This window comes from Crocodylus porosus, unplaced genomic scaffold, assembly GCF_001723895.1.
Source record: "Crocodylus porosus isolate Cpor-Errol unplaced genomic scaffold, CroPor_comp1, whole genome shotgun sequence".
Classification (NCBI taxonomy): Eukaryota; Metazoa; Chordata; order Crocodylia; family Crocodylidae; genus Crocodylus; species Crocodylus porosus.
In genome coordinates, this window is record NW_017728918.1 from 20,830,830 (window position 1) to 20,846,323 (window position 15,494).

The 15,494-nt window shown below is 42.5% G+C and overlaps 1 protein-coding gene across 1 annotated transcript in view; it reads left to right on the forward strand.

Annotated features, from left to right (window-relative positions):
• Positions 1-15,494, forward strand: part of NBAS (neuroblastoma amplified sequence) — a 364,123-nt gene that overhangs the window by 57,911 nt on the left and 290,718 nt on the right. Inside the window, exons 13-16 of the mRNA XM_019538135.1 lie at positions 3,334-3,397; positions 5,623-5,816; positions 7,809-8,066; positions 10,161-10,286. Of these exons, the coding sequence (XP_019393680.1) occupies positions 3,334-3,397; positions 5,623-5,816; positions 7,809-8,066; positions 10,161-10,286 (642 nt within the window). The remainder of the gene's footprint in view (positions 1-3,333; positions 3,398-5,622; positions 5,817-7,808; positions 8,067-10,160; positions 10,287-15,494) is intronic.

The following is a 15,494-nucleotide window of genomic DNA, read 5'->3' on the forward strand; positions in this document are numbered from 1 at the left end:
GGTATTTTTTTTCTTGCTTCCTCTTCTTATTTACAAGGGTACTCTCTATTGCTGTTGCACCACTTTTTTGTCATCCCTTAAGTAAAAGTCTTCAAGTTGAAGAACATGGTGCAGCATAAGAACCAGGTGGAAGTGTTAATAATATGCAAGTTTATGAAGCTGTAGATGGGAAATGAGTAAGCACACAAATGCAGGAAAATTGCAAACTGTCAAAAATCTGTCAGAAATTGTTGAGGTGTATTTGAGACTTTTAGGGCAAGGGGTGGGCCAGATCACGTGAAGGTCCCTTCCTGCTTCGTTTTCTGTGAAACCTTGGTTCAAAATACAGACCAGGCCAAGGCAGAGCTTTTTGAGTTTGTGGCCCCCTGGTGATGAAGTGAATTAATGCATTAACCTTTTATCCCTGCTTAATTATCAGCAAGCCGTGTGTTTTTCTGTGCTATCTTCCTGAGTTGCATAAAGATGAAATTTGGTGCATTAAAGTTTCTCAGATTTGTAGCATGTTACTTTTGAGTCTGTGCAGTAGTTCTAGTCTCTGGACGACTGGGTTTCTTCCTGAAAATGCTGACTAAACCCTTTTCTATTTTATTCAGGTAGTACAGGGTTCATTAATGATGTAAAGCTATTTGCTTGCCATTTTAAAAGGGGCAGATACAGAACCATGAACATGCCTCTCCAAGTTCTCAATTTTGTTTTTTCGGAAAACCCTTGAAAATTAAGGTTGAAACGTTTTCCCTTTCTTACCAAGCATTGTGTGTAGTTTGTGTGTACTCTGTCCTACTCTTCACCAAACACAGTGCACCCTGTTCACCTAGCTTTTGAAACTTGAATTCCCATTGAAATATGTTTGACTCAACCTTTTTTTCTGACGCCATCCTTGGCAGTGGTGTTGTCCTTTTGCTTAGTACATGTAGTTCATAAATTGAAATGATTGCATACTGTACATCCATTTTATGGGGCATTTTGGCAAATTGACTGGATTATTTAGTTTTTTAACAGTGTCTTGCTCTCATGAAACCATGATGTGGGATTGAGGGCATGCTTTGTAACAAGTCAAACAGGGTGCTTGATGGCACACAAATAGGAAGACTCAGTGTTCATGTTCCCTGCCTAAATCTAAATGTGTAGCTGCACATTTTCATTAATATTTTGGGAATAGGTGTGTTTTTCTCATTAGCTCATTATAAGGTTATTTTATTCATAACTGTCACTGTTTTTTTAGTCTTCAAAGTTTAGGTTGGCTATTAATGCATGAATTCCTATTCCATGACATTTTGTCCAGCACCATTTTCTGTTACTTAAACTCTTTCCTCCCAACCTACTGCCCAGTCATTAGGAATTCCAAAATTAAAATTATTTCTTCCTTTAATCTTTTCTTTTGTGAGATGACAGATACAAAAAAGCGGAGGTATTTAAGTGAAATGCATCCAACTGTTCTCCCAATCTGTTGACCTCTGTTACGATCCATGAGTTGCACAGCAGGCATCACAGCGTAATGCAGAGCTATATTTTAGATCGTATGATATGTAAATGCAGACTTTCATTTTTATTAACCCCTCAGTGTTTTCCTCATTGTCTATCTATAGGTGGGCATTATGAAAGTTAGTTCCAGTCAGGCCTCTAAAAACTTAGTCATCTATGCAAGAAAGCTTATTTGGCTTTGTCATTACAATGTTTCTAAGTATGAGAAGGGGTTAGAGGTTCATAAAACATTCAAAATATGATGCTATATTCCAGGCTTATCATGGTGTCAGTGTGAATCAAAATTTTCAGGCCTGCCATTGTGTTCTCACTGACATACCATGGTTCTTGACTAGCAGATGTATATTTATGACTGCAGTGACCAGAGCCCATCTCTTATTTTTGTTGCTGACAGTTTTTAAGAAGTCTTATCTAGTTAGGACATACAGGTTGAGAGAGGTAGTTTTAAGTCACAGAAGACCAGCTCTTTAACAAATATGTTCACATTTTTAAGAGAGAATATGCTTGTAGTCCTTGCACATAAGAGCTACATGAGAAATAGAGGTTTTGCCTAAGGATTTTTACTGCAAGTTTCTCACTTCTAAAGCCAGTGGAAACATTTCCTTTTGTAGCTGTTTTCTGTATTGCCCAGTAGATGATGACTATAGTACACAGAAGCACCCAACTTGAGTAGTGCAATGCATGTTTTAAAACCACATTTTTAGTGTGTATCATTTGGAATTCAATGCTTACGCATATTTGTAGGACACATTTTAGTAATACATATGACTGCCACCTATTTTACATAGAGCTCTTTTGGTTTTATATGGTAGAGCTAAAAAAATTGATATGCTTTTATGCTTCTTGTTGTTAGTGAGAGAGGAGAGAAAGAGAGGAGGAGAAAACCTTTCCACTGTAATAAAACTGGGCACAGTCTGTTTTTTCAGGTGTTAAAGCTACATACTGTTCTTTCTTTGGACTGCAAATTCCTTGGGGCTAGGACTGATGTCTTCTGTATCAGCACAGTTACGTACAGTCATACTATTCTGTAAATAAAGGCTGTATTTCTTTCATGTGTCAGGTGACTTGTGATACTGCATACAGAGTGATTTAGTGGCACACTTACGGTATGTTCTTTCCAAGATGAGGACAAAGAATCTATTGTAATGCCTAAGGGAAGGAGTAATGGGTGCAGAGGTCATTAAATATTGTTGATATTGTTGATTTTTTTTTGGTATTCCCTTTACCTTTATAAAGGTAACCTGACTGTAACATGATCCTGTGTTCACCTAATATTCAGCAATGCTGAACATATTTATTCACATGAGGGAGACCTGCATTTTAAGTCTATAACAAATAGTTGCACATTTTTAGACCAAAGGTGAAATAAACAACTTAGATATCTGTACTTTGGGAGAACTGAGATTAGTGACATTAGGAATTTCTGGATCTAAGAAATTATTAAGGGTTGATTTCCCTTACATGCTGCCCATATTAGCGAGTCATTGGGTTTTTTGCAGGTGCATTCTCATTTCCAATTCTCAGGTATCAAAGGCAGGATACTGGACCGGGTGAACCAGTGGTCCTGATCTAGTATGACAATTCCTATCTTAAGCATAGTGTTTTCAGCCAAGTGTCCAGTTTGTACATCTGATCTAGTGAAGGAGGTTTTAATTTTAATACCAGGGAAGATTTGGATTTATCTGAATGGGTCTCAGTACTAATGGACTAATTTGGGAATGGGAAAATTGAATATATTATTCTCTATTAAAGGCCTAAATATCAAAAAAAAAAAAAAAGGGGAAGTGTGTGTGTGTGTGTGGATTATGGCTTACAAATATATTTAATATAACAATCTTCACATTATTTTAGCCAGGATATGATGAGATCAACCCTGCATGGAGTCTCTCTGTTGAGAAAAGGAAAAAAATTAAAGGTTGGTGGTTTAGTCAAACTATTATTTTAAATGTTGGTCTAGTTTCAAAAATTATGCCAGCCACTTACAGAATGTAAAAGAGCTTAATTAAAATCTTATTTAGGGTAGTTGCCAATCCTTTGTCTCCCTTGAATTTATAGTTCATCCCCACTAATGAAAGTCATAATGTACGAGTCTTAAAATTCTCTATTAAGAATACTTTGCAGCTGAAATATTCTTTTACTTATGGTCACGGTTCATAAAGGGCTTATTCATTCATTACTGATCATAAGGTAGTAGATCTATAGTTGGCTCTATAGAAGACTGAACATTTAGTAAAAAAGCCAGCCTATCTTGAAGGTGTTAAGCAATAAAAAAAGCGAGTGCCAGAAATTTGCAGATCTTACTTGAAGGCTTATTGAAGTTTAGAATGCTAACTGCATTTTTCTACCCTTCATTTTTCTACCATTCTACCATGGTAAATTTTAAAAGCTAGAAATAACTTAAACCACTAAAGAGGTCAGAGTCTTGGATAAATAGGTCCTCTTGTGTGTCTGGAGTGTCTCTTTAGTTGATAATGTTAGTTAATGAACTTCCGTCTAAAACACATTCTTAATTACCTAACTTACACAAATTTGTGCGCTGTATGAATCCATGAAGACTTAAATTTTGTGCATCATCGGGCCATTTAAAAATAGGACTAGAAGAGACTTCAGGAGGTCACCTAATTGCACCCCCTCACTCGACAGGTTGAACCATTCCCCATTCCAGACAAATGTGTCCCCATCTGCATTAAAAAACCTCTAGTGATGGAGATTGCATAACCTCTCCTGGTAATCTACTGCAGTGCTGAATTACCCTCACAGTTGGAAAGCTCTTTCAGATATGCTGTTTACTTTCCCCTTGCTGCAGCCTGCATCCGGCAGGGTTTATTTCAGTGTAATAATTTTTTTTTTCGCTGTGAAAGTTTTCTAAATATGCTTAGGCCATGAATAGGTGTTCTTTTCTCCTTTTTGAGACATTCCACCAGTAGTGATCTTTGAGAGAAGGAGCATTTGAGGTGTTCATCATATAGCTGCTCCCGCGCTCTCGCTGTCTACCCCTTCCCCAGACCAGGTTAACCTGGTCTGAGGAAGGCATTGGCAGCAGTAGCTGCTCAGCTCCTACCAGTCCCTGGGGCGCATGGAGTGGCAGGGGAAAGCCTGCCTGTGCCTTCCCCAGACTGAGGCCTGGGAGTGGTATGGGGCATTTCTGCTCCACTCATGGCCTCCAGGAGGCGAGAGAGCAGCAAGGCAAAGCCCCTAACCTGGGTACTGCCTGTGCCTGCCTTGTGGAAGAGGGAGGAAGCAGTGGTAGCTGCATCCTTCCCCTTTTGGATCAGCCTGGGGGGAAGGAGAACAGCAGGGCAATGACCATTCCCCAAGCTGGGCGATGCCTTATTTGGGGAAGCTCAGGGACCATTGCCCTATTACTTTATTCCTGTTGTGGACTGGGTAGGGGGTTGTACAAGTGTTAATTTGCTCATTCGCAGGTGAATAAGGGAGGTCTTCCATGTTGACTCTGGGAAGATCTTTTTTCCTGGAATGTCCATGTTTTCAGGAAGAATTGAGTCAACACGTGTATACTCATAGTTTTGATGACATGTGATGACTGACTTTATACCCTTGCAGCTGGCATCTGACTGCAGACGCAAATAGTTTCTGACAAAATGGAATTACACTTACAAATGGCTTCTAAGTTCCTTCTTTGTAACTACTTTTGCCTGGGGTGAGGGGTGGTCCTCTAGATGCTCTATTTTCAGTTGTGACCTACCCTCCAGTTTGATGCAACTTCTGGATCCAATCAATAGTCTCTATGCATTTGCCAAAGAGATTTTCTCAAATCTAGTCTGAGGAACACTGAACCAAACTTTATTAAATGTTTAAACCCGGTCATGCTCTGTGCAAGTAAATTGGTTTGCTGTAGACTTTTTTTTTTCAGGCAATATTTAAAAAGTAATGGAGTTGCATCAATAGCTGTAATTATTCAGCTTCTTTTTAAATAATATAGAGGTGACTTTAATTAAAATATCATTGCTATAAAATAGAAACTTAGTGAGGCGAAGTTGTATGTGAGACTGATGAGGTATGTTCATTAAGTTGGATCATCAAATGAAATCTCTTAAATAATTGAAGTCCATTCAGCCTTTATTTTGCTTTTAAAATTGGGTTTTGTTTATTTATTTATTTGCCGCCTCTTCCTTTTAGATAAAGAATCCTATTATCCACTGATAGATGTAAGCTGGTGGGCAGAAAATGCTGTGATACTGGCTCGTTGCTCTGGTGCTTTGACAGTGTCATCTGTGAAAACATTAAAAAACCTATTGGGGAAATCATGTGAATGGTTTGAGAGTTCTCCACAGGTCACTTCTACTCATGATGGAGGATTTCTAAGCTTGGAGGTAATAAAATACTCTTTGGTATTTTCAGTATATTTATTGGAGTAAAATAAATCCTTCCACATTTTTGTTTTCTTTCTGTGCATGACCCAAAGCTCTAGCCAAAGATAATCTTTCCCACCCCAACAGCAAATTCAGTAAGGGAATCCTATATTACAATTTCACTGCTTTTACAAAGAGTAAAGAATTATTCAGCATGGATTTTGAAGGTCTGTCTATCCTAAATAGTGAAAGATAACCATTTTTCAAATGATCAAAATGGCTCTATATCCAGCTTGGATTGCATGCTTCCTTGATTTGTCAATATTCAGAAAGACCCAGGGAACTTTAAAAAAATCAGGGGGTATTCAGCTGCACACCTGCTTTTTCAAAGGTCTGGGACACCCCGAGCCTGACATTGGGGTTCCTTGGAAACTTGCTGGGACTCAGCATCTTAAAGAACCTTGCCCTGAAGTCTTGTCAGGACCGCAGTGCAAAGGCAGCAAACTTGTGCCTCAGTGCCAGCAATCAGCAATTGTCAGCATTGGGGCAGCCCCCGGGTAGGTTCTAGACCAGGCACTGCCCAGATCCTAATTCTGAAAATCAGCTGATTGTTAGCATTGCGATGTTGGGGGATGCCACTTGTTCAACTTATGGTGTCATAAAAACCAGTCAAAAACAGGTTCTGCGTATTTTTGTGGAATATTTTCGTGGCTGGTTTGCCTTTTTATGGCTCCATTCATTCAAAGAATGTGTCTCATGCCATAACTTTAATGTGTTCCAGGAGCCTCTAACACTTACTGAAACAGGTTTAAATTTGCAATAGTTTTCTATAATTGTAGTGCTACAAAAGCTTGCCCATATAATGATTCTATCATAAAAACATATATGAATATAATTTGATATTAATTTTACCATAATTGATTGATACAGTTCGTACCTTAATTTGTAGCAGATTTTCTGGTCGGAAGTATGTTTCGTAGGTCTCGGCTCTACTGAGGAATTGTCTAGATACTTTAATTTTGTGCTACTTTTAAAGTAACAACTTCTCAAATTATTGTAATTTAAAGCAAGAAAAATCTAATCTCTATAATCTTTTTGGATCTGTGATATGTTCAGTAACAAGAAAGTTTTTGAGTTGTACTGTAGGCCGAGTGCAGCTAATGACTGAACGTATTAAATATTATGTGAAAAATGCTGCAAAATTCCCTCCTTTTTCTGAAATGAAACTCTAATTTATCTAGCAGTCTGTTATATAAGGGAGAAGTTTTGAAGTAAAGAATAAAATTGTCCTTTCTCTTTAAAGAAAAGAAGCTACAAGCCAGCTGCACAAAATGTTCTCTTAAAGGTTCCCCCCCCCCCCAACCCCAATGATTTTAAATTATGGCAGAAAAGCCTGTGCCCCAGAATTGTTCTGCTCATTTTGTTTCTTTGCTTTGCCTGCAAAACTGCTGTAGTATATCTTGAAGTAGGTTTTTAGACTACATTATTATGCTTTTAATTTTTATCAAATTTATTGCTAATGCTTGGCTCAGAACAACGTGATCAAGTTATAAACAAAAAATGCTTGTATGTCTATGAAATCATATTTCTGTGGAAATTTTTATCTTTGGGGTATTCCATTAATTTGATTTGAGAGAACCTTCGTATGCTAATAGACATTCCAGAAATAAATTTAGCTTTGAAGTTTGCATACTACTTAACTTAGTCTTTTCCACCCTAATTTTTCTGTATTTAAAACGGTTGTGATTGCTGCATAGTTCTATCAAGTACTGAATGGTTAGGATACAATGGGTTTCATTGATGGTCCCTTGAGATTCATGGAGATCTTCCCATCCATCTGTTTTGTCAATGAGACCTGGTGATCTAACCATGCTTCCAGAACTATGTAACACAGGTACAAAACTAAGGTGTTAAAGGTATGTGTGTCCACAGAAGAGAAATAGCATTTTTCACACAATTTCAGAGCAAAGTAGCAGCTGTATATTGCCCTGCTTATTCTTTGTTTTTAAATAGTGTGAGATAAAACTGGTTTCAAAGAGGTTACGTTTGGAAAGCAGGCCTGGGGATGAAGATGAGGGTGAAGATGACTCTGACCGAGACGATGGAATTTCTGCGAAGGCCAGGTACTTTGGTTACCTGAAACAAGGCCTGTACTTTGTGACAGAAATGGAACGTTTCGCTCCTCCGCGGAAACGTCCACGAACTATTACAAAGAATTACCGTCTTGTAAGTTTGAGATCTACAACTCCAGAGGAGCTCTATCAGAGAAAGGTGAGCATGTGGAAAAGGTAAAGCCAAAGAGTAACATTCATGAAGTATATTTTCCTTTGGTTTGAAAGACCGTCTTTCATCTTTCTGTTAACTCTTTTCCTCTATTCCTAGAAGAATCTAGTTGTGTGTTTCTATTTGTAATAGACTGTGGTGTCTTTATGGCCTTATGGCTCATTTTTAAAACTGAAAACAGAATCTGAATTACTGTATTTTAAATGTGAAGTTGCTTAAAGATCATTGAGAAGAAAATATTTGACCTTCATGAGACCAGTGATTGGTGGTAAGTGCCATCACCTGAGATGCTTAAAAGTTGAGAGAACCTTTACAGATATGTAAATGAAACCACCCCGTATTCTCACTTTGGCTATGTCTTCACTAACCTACTTTTGGTGATAAACCATAGCAGGTACTGCTAAGCTGCCCGAGTGCATGCACACCTGTGCATTGTTGGTGATTCCACGAGGCTCTGCTACAGCAGCTGGACCTTTCAAGTGCAAAGTAAATGCTAGGAACACGCTCACTGGAATAGATCACAGGACCTGGCTGAAGGCACAGCTGTTGTGTGGTGGCAGAAGTCTTATTCTGCTTGTGACATTGGAGGAATAACTCAGCCCTGGAAGATTTGAGGGTTCTGCCACTGGAGAATGGCTTTGAGTGTGTGCATATTCAGGTTTGCTGGCAGGAAGAACATATTGTACAGCTCTTCATTAGGACCCGTGCTATAATACCCTCTGTATCCACTGTCCTTACCTGGTGGAGCTAACTGAATTCAAGTATCTTTTTTGGTTTTTTTTGGAGTTTGTGACCTTTCGAATACAGTGGCAGTATTGCTGCCGTCTTAAAGCAAATGGTACATTGTTGTTTAACAGTAGGAACAAAGCATTTGAAGGTGGGGAGAAAAGGCTTTAAAACCATCCACACGCATGTCTGTCTTACCTAATGGTAACTTGGGCAAGCCTGTTTTTTACACCCTAATTGGTGTCTGTCATATTGGTTCAGCTGAGCCTTACTCTTGCAAGTGTGTTCGTCCTTTAATGAGCCACAGTGTATTTGATATTTGAGGTACATGGAACTCTTCCTGTCCTACTGCAAGTGTCTGTGGAAAACTAGCTTTTTTAGTTATGCTTTCTCTTTCATATTTAATTGCCCTGTCTTTCTGCTAAAGTACTGTATTTTCTCACATGCACTGTTTTTCCCCCAAAATAAGACCCCCCACAAACTGGGTCTATGCTTTAAGCAGGCAAGTCCTTTCTTTTGCTAGGAAAGAAGCACACCTGAAGACATGGTGCATGTATGTCATGCAGCTGCCAAAATGGCTCTCAAGATGGAAGAGTCCTGTGTTAACCCTCTCATAGCGATAGGCTACATACACGTGTTCAGTTTCTTCTGGGAGAGTTGCTGCTTTTCCAGCATAAACCACAAGTGTACAAATGTTCAGGATTTTTCTCCCAGAGTAGAAATGGTTGCTACAGGAGGAAAATAACTTGGGAACAACCAGGGTTAAATCACTCTCTTGGGAGTTTCTTTACCTGTTGTCTTCTGAGAGAAGTCACAGCATAATCTTCCAGCTTCCCAGGGTACCTTGACCCCTCTTCCTCCCTATCCCCCAGTGAGCCAGTGTATTGCTCACTGGACAGTGCTGCTCCAGAGCAAAACATACTCACTTTGCAATCTCACATTGTGCTTCCAGGAGACTCTGATCATTGCGGGACAGCCAGTGAGGGCTGCCCTATGCACTGCTAACATTTGTTACCAGGCAGACTTGGGAACCTGCAGAGCAAGCTGAGATGTATGTATAGGGGCCCTCTGGCTGCACAGCATCAGCCCTGCCAGGTTCCTGCTCTTTGGTGGTTCTGCATTCAAATGTCTGTTCAGGTGTTTCTAGGTAAATTTTGGAAAAAGAAACACCTTTTTCCCTTCATATTCTGTCTTCCAAGAACAAGGTGTATGTTTTATTTGGTGGGTTGTGCATGAGAAAATATAGTAACGTCTTCATATATGTAAACTCCTGGATAACTGAGTCAACATAGAAAATGAATAACTAAACATATCTGCACCCATCACTCATGCTTATTTCCATGTCCTTTGATTTAGATTGATAATGAAGAATATGGAGAAGCTTTATCTTTGGCTCAAGCATATGGCCTTGATTCTGATCTTGTATATCAAAGACAGTGGAGAAAATCAACTGTAAATATTGCTTCTATTCAAGACTACCTGGTATGTTTTAAAATTGAAAAGTATTATTTTATCTTGTCTTTCAGGATATATTTCACATGATATGTAAGGGACTGAACTTGTAAATTAACTAAGGGCTTGATCTGAAGCTTCCAAGTAGATGAAAATCTTTCCATTGGTTGTCAGTGTAAGTTCACATAAAAATAGTTTTTAGTTCTTTGTTATCAATATTTCAGCAATTAGATTTTAACAAGCTAAGAAAGCAAATACAGTTAATGATAGCTCTTAGGAAATATTGCCCTTTCCCCCCTCTCTGTAATCCATGTAGGAAATGGAAAGTTTTAAAAAACCTTGGATTTAGTCTCACACAGCTATAGCATCACAATACTATTCAGTATGTTTCCTGGTTCTGGAAAAAGAAAATGCTTTTATGTTTTCTTGTGCACTTAGTAGAAAAAAATGACCATAGCATGGGATCATTCACATATGAACCTTAGATCATTTGAAGATTTGAGTGCTGGTGGTGGAATAGTTTTAATGGCAACTGCAAAATAAAACTGTACTGGTAACTCTTCTCATCTGAACGGTTTAATTTAATCACAGATTTTGTACCAAAATACTTCATAATACAGTATCTCATCTACATATTATGAAACAGTACTTTGTGGGTGCGCATAATACTTTGATTGGTTTAAATGTGGTTTAAACCTGATAGTGAGATAGATATATTAAGCCAGCTGGAATAGTTCAAAAGTGTACTTGTATAATCAAGCACTATTTTGACCCAATTCAGTTCCTCAACAACCCCCTCCTCCTCCACTGCTGTAGCTGGTTGCTTTGGTTTGCAGCCAGAGCTCTACTGTTCCCCTTTTCCTCCTTTTGTGAGTACATTTTACAATGAGCAACCTTGCACTGCTAGTTCAATAAAAACTGTTTTCTGGAGTTTTTTAACAACCAGCTGTATCTTCTCTCTCTACTTGACCACAGCCATCCATTATGTACCCTGTCCCTCCCCCTAACCCCATGGGATACAAACATATGCTTTCCACCCTCCCCTTCCGTCCAAGTCAGGCAAGCATGTTGCAGGTTACTGAAGTTTATTTAACTCATGTTTAGGAGAGAAGGGGAATCGGAAAAGTAAAAGTACCCCCAGCTACAGGTCACCTGCTGCCTGGGATCCCCAAAGCATGGGTGCAAGCACTTCCCCTCCCCGCACTTGTCTACTTTGAAGCATACTGGGCTGAGTATTCACTCCCATCCATTGGAGTCAAAGCCATAGTTCTTCATGCATTTATGGACCAGTTCCAAACCAGTGACACTTTGAAGCAGTTCAGTTGGTAAATATGTCTACCCCATTCCACAACAAGTGTTAGCTGGTTCCTGATCATCAAGAGGGACCCTGGTTTTCTCTGTTTAAAACTCCTAAATTCTCTGATTAAACCCCCCAAATCTATTTTTTCCTGTGATTAAAATGAAACATGACTACATACGCATGTGCAAGCATGTGTGTGTGAGCCTTAGTCTGTTTGTCTGTCTGTCTATAGTGCTTTATTTACACTATGATTGGTTGTCTGGGGGGAATGGGGCTGGACATGGGCTCCATCCGTGTCATGACGGTAGCGATTGTTGCTGGTGGTACAGCACTGCCCCCCCCCGCCCCCCACTCTGGCGCATGGGGCTGGATGCGGGCAGGGGGACTTGGGGCCAGAGGCAGATCGACGACACCATGAGGCGTTGGGTGGCTGTGCTCAATCCCTGCCCCCTGTCAGTCACGATGGGCAACAGCAGGGATGGACGGGGATGGCAGCACGGGGTGGTGGGTGGCAGCATTCCATCGCCAACTACCTCTGTTTATTCTTGATGGGCAATAGGCTAGTATATATGAGTGTGTGTGTGTGTGTCTAAGGGCTGTGTGAAATGGCTGTGTTTTGTTTTAGTTTGGATTTGGCATTTTGGAGGGCAGTGTTTTGGATTGCCATCCCGTTTTGTTTTGGCCTAAACTGTTTCTGTTTTGGAATTTCAGTGCTGTCTTGGTGTTTCGGCCATAGGCTGTAATGGGGAATCGCAAAACTGCCTATAACTTTGTCATTTCTTGCCTGATTTGGATGAAACATGTAGGGATGATAGCCCTTTTGAGGCCATGAAGCCTGTCAAGTTTCAAGGAGATGAGTGCAGGGGCTTCTGGGAAACTGCACCTCAAGCTGCTGAAAGGAAAACTTGTGACACAAGTATGTGTTAAGGTGCAGCGGGATGAAAATTGCAGGGGTGGTAGCCCCTGTTCTCACCCTCAACTCCACTGCAAGCAGTAAGCCTCAGGCCTTTCAAAGATCTTACAGGTCTGGACTTTCTCTAGCCAGGACTCTGCATGTGTGTGGTGACTGGAGGTTATAAGGCACCTCCTACCCACCTTTCATCAGGGAGGTCCTTGATCCTGGCATTTCTTGGAGGCTGCCGCATCACTGGCAGTTCCACCAGGGCTCCCAACCCTGGTAGAGTGCAGTTTTAGGTCGTGTCCAGGACCTGATGCCTCCTCCTTCCTCATAGCCCCAGCTCATACCTCCAGGTTCGTTCTGACATGGGAGCTCAGCAGGGAGATGTTCTTCCTCTGCTGGCTGGTGATGCAGTGAGCACTGCCTCCAGCTCTGACTGTGAGACATTAAATGGTTTAAAAAATAAAAAAGGAAATACGTGCAGACAGAGTGAGGAAGGTAGCATTTACTCCATCTGCATGTGGAGCTCAGGGAACCTCAGCAGTGGGAGGTTTACCTCCACCAAAGCAGGATCCAGGCAGGTGCAGTGGGGTGTCACAACATCCCCAGCAATGCTGAGCACCTCACTTGGAACGCTAGTCGGTGGACAGGATGGGTGTTCCCGGGCAGCTGGCCAGATGCTGCCACATCTGGCTATGGGTTGCCCAAAAGGCCAATGAGTTGCGGTCCAGTGGCTCCACATCCTCGTGAAAATAGGTAACCACTGAGGCCTCTGCAGTTACCTGCCCAAGGCTGGGGTCTGGTGCCTCTGAACCCTGGCCTTGAACTAATGCCTTTGGCCCACATTGGCAGCAGCTGTCGTGGAGGAGACTGGCTGCTGCTGGGAGTACTGGCACAGGAAAGTAGATCCTCTCTTCCATGTCCCCCCGCCTGTGCCCTTCTGCCTCCCAGACTCTGTTCACCAGCACCTCAATCCAATGATCCAGGGTTTTGCTGCTGCACATGCTCTCCTTCACCTTTGGGTCGCACATGGCCACCAGCATGTGGACCATACTGGACCACAACAGACCCAGCTGTTTCTTGATGCCCTCCCTCAGCCGCTTCACCAGTGCCTGTATGCCCCAGCCAGAAACATCTATCCCTTGGAACTTCTCCTATGGGTTCTCAAATTCCTTTGCTATGTGGATCACCTGGCTAAGGAGGGCATTGCCAGTGCTGATGGTCTTGGTGGCCTAAAGGAACAGCTTGAGGACCACCAAGATCTGGGAGGTGGTATCCCATGATGTTCTGTTAAGCAGGCCGCTGATCCCAATCTCCCCGAGCAAGGCCATCTCATGCATGGCCTTCTGTTGCTCCGCCAGCCTTTTGAGCAGCAGGTATGTGGAGTTCCACCAAGTCTTCACATCCTGGATGATTTTGTGCTGCGGGATGCTCAGCTCTGCCTGTTTGTTCTACAGCACCTTGTCTTCCTTGATGCTCCAGTGGAAGTAGCCTGCCACCTTCCTGCATTTCGAAATGAGCCAGCTGGTTGTGTCGGTGCTGTCACCGGGAGCCCTGTACCCGTCCAAGGCATCCCTGACTATGAGGTGGAACTTGTGTGCCACACAGACCGCCTTGACCGTATTGGCACCATTGTTGGTGACCGTGAACCTGTGGGTGAGCTCACTCTCCCCAGTGAGCCACCCCTGTACTATGCAGTTCATGGCCACCGTGATCTCGGTTGCCGTGTGGGATTCATCCATCACCTCAGCTTAAAGGAGAGCCCACTGATGGCCTGACTGATGGTACCAGTGCCCTGTGAGGGAGAGGTAGGTATGATCTTCACCTCAGCTGCTCCAGATGTCTGTGGACCTGACTTGTGCAGCTTCTCCCTGAAATACTCCCTGCATGCCTCATACAGGGAGGCTACTGCCATCCTGCTGAAGGTGGTGCATGTGGGCACTTGGTAGGATGGTGCCACAAGCACCATGAGCCGCCTGAACCCTGGCCGCTCAACTAGGGAGAAGGGCTGGCCTTCCAGAGCAAGCATCTCCCCAGTGGTCTGGGTGATCTCACTCGCCTTTCTGTCTGCCTTTGTTCCACTGTTTCACAGTGGCCTGCCTCTGCTTTGGGGGGATGGGGGCTTTGGAACAAGATGGGGCTTCTTTTTTGGGCATGTTCTCAGTGGTGCCAGGCTGAGGAGGAGCAAGGGCGAGGGGGTGGTGCCTCCCGAGATGCATCAGGATCCCTGTGGTGCTGAAGCATTTCATCTCCTTGCCCTGGCTGGTCTTACATTAGCGCTGCAGGCAGCTAGCATATGTGGGATCATCTGCCAGCTCAAAATGATCCCACACCACACTACCCCCTTGCTTCTGGGGTGCAGGTGTAGAGCCTGCCTGATCCTCCTCCTCAGCAGTCAGAGGCACAACAACAGGACAAGTTTACTCAGCTGAGCCAATCGCCTCCACAACCTCCATGTCAACCTCCTCTGAAGTGCCTTCTGGGGATGGAGACCTGACTCTAAGGGAACTTGGAGGGTATGGAGAACAAACTCAGAGTCCTCTTCAGTCCTCAGAATTTCTTTTTCTAGCGTGCTCAGGTCCCTTGCTTCCAGATCTAGCTTCTCCTCTGACACTGGAAGGCTCAGGCTGGGAACTGACATGGGGTGGAGGAGACGGTCAATGATATGCGGGTGCTTCTTATCATGCTGGTGGTGCTGGGGGTTGTTATTATGGTTGGCGTTACTGGAGGGGGGTGCAGATGCAGGCATTGATCCCACCTCCTTGCTGCCACTGACACTAGAAGCCTTATGCCTGCTAGTGCTAGGGAAGAGGTTGCATCTAAGTTTGGGGGAGAGGGGGACTTACAGCTCTCCCTCTGCCCTCTCTGGCTCCACTGCCAGAAGACCTGATACCTACCTTTCCAGCATGCTTCATATTTCATGTGCTGGAAAAAAAGTGTGTGTGTGTGTGTAATGTGTAGTACTTTCCTGCAGTACACAGTGATCAGACACTGCCAGGCAAGGCGCTGCTTTCTCCTTACTTACGGAGGAGGAAAAAAA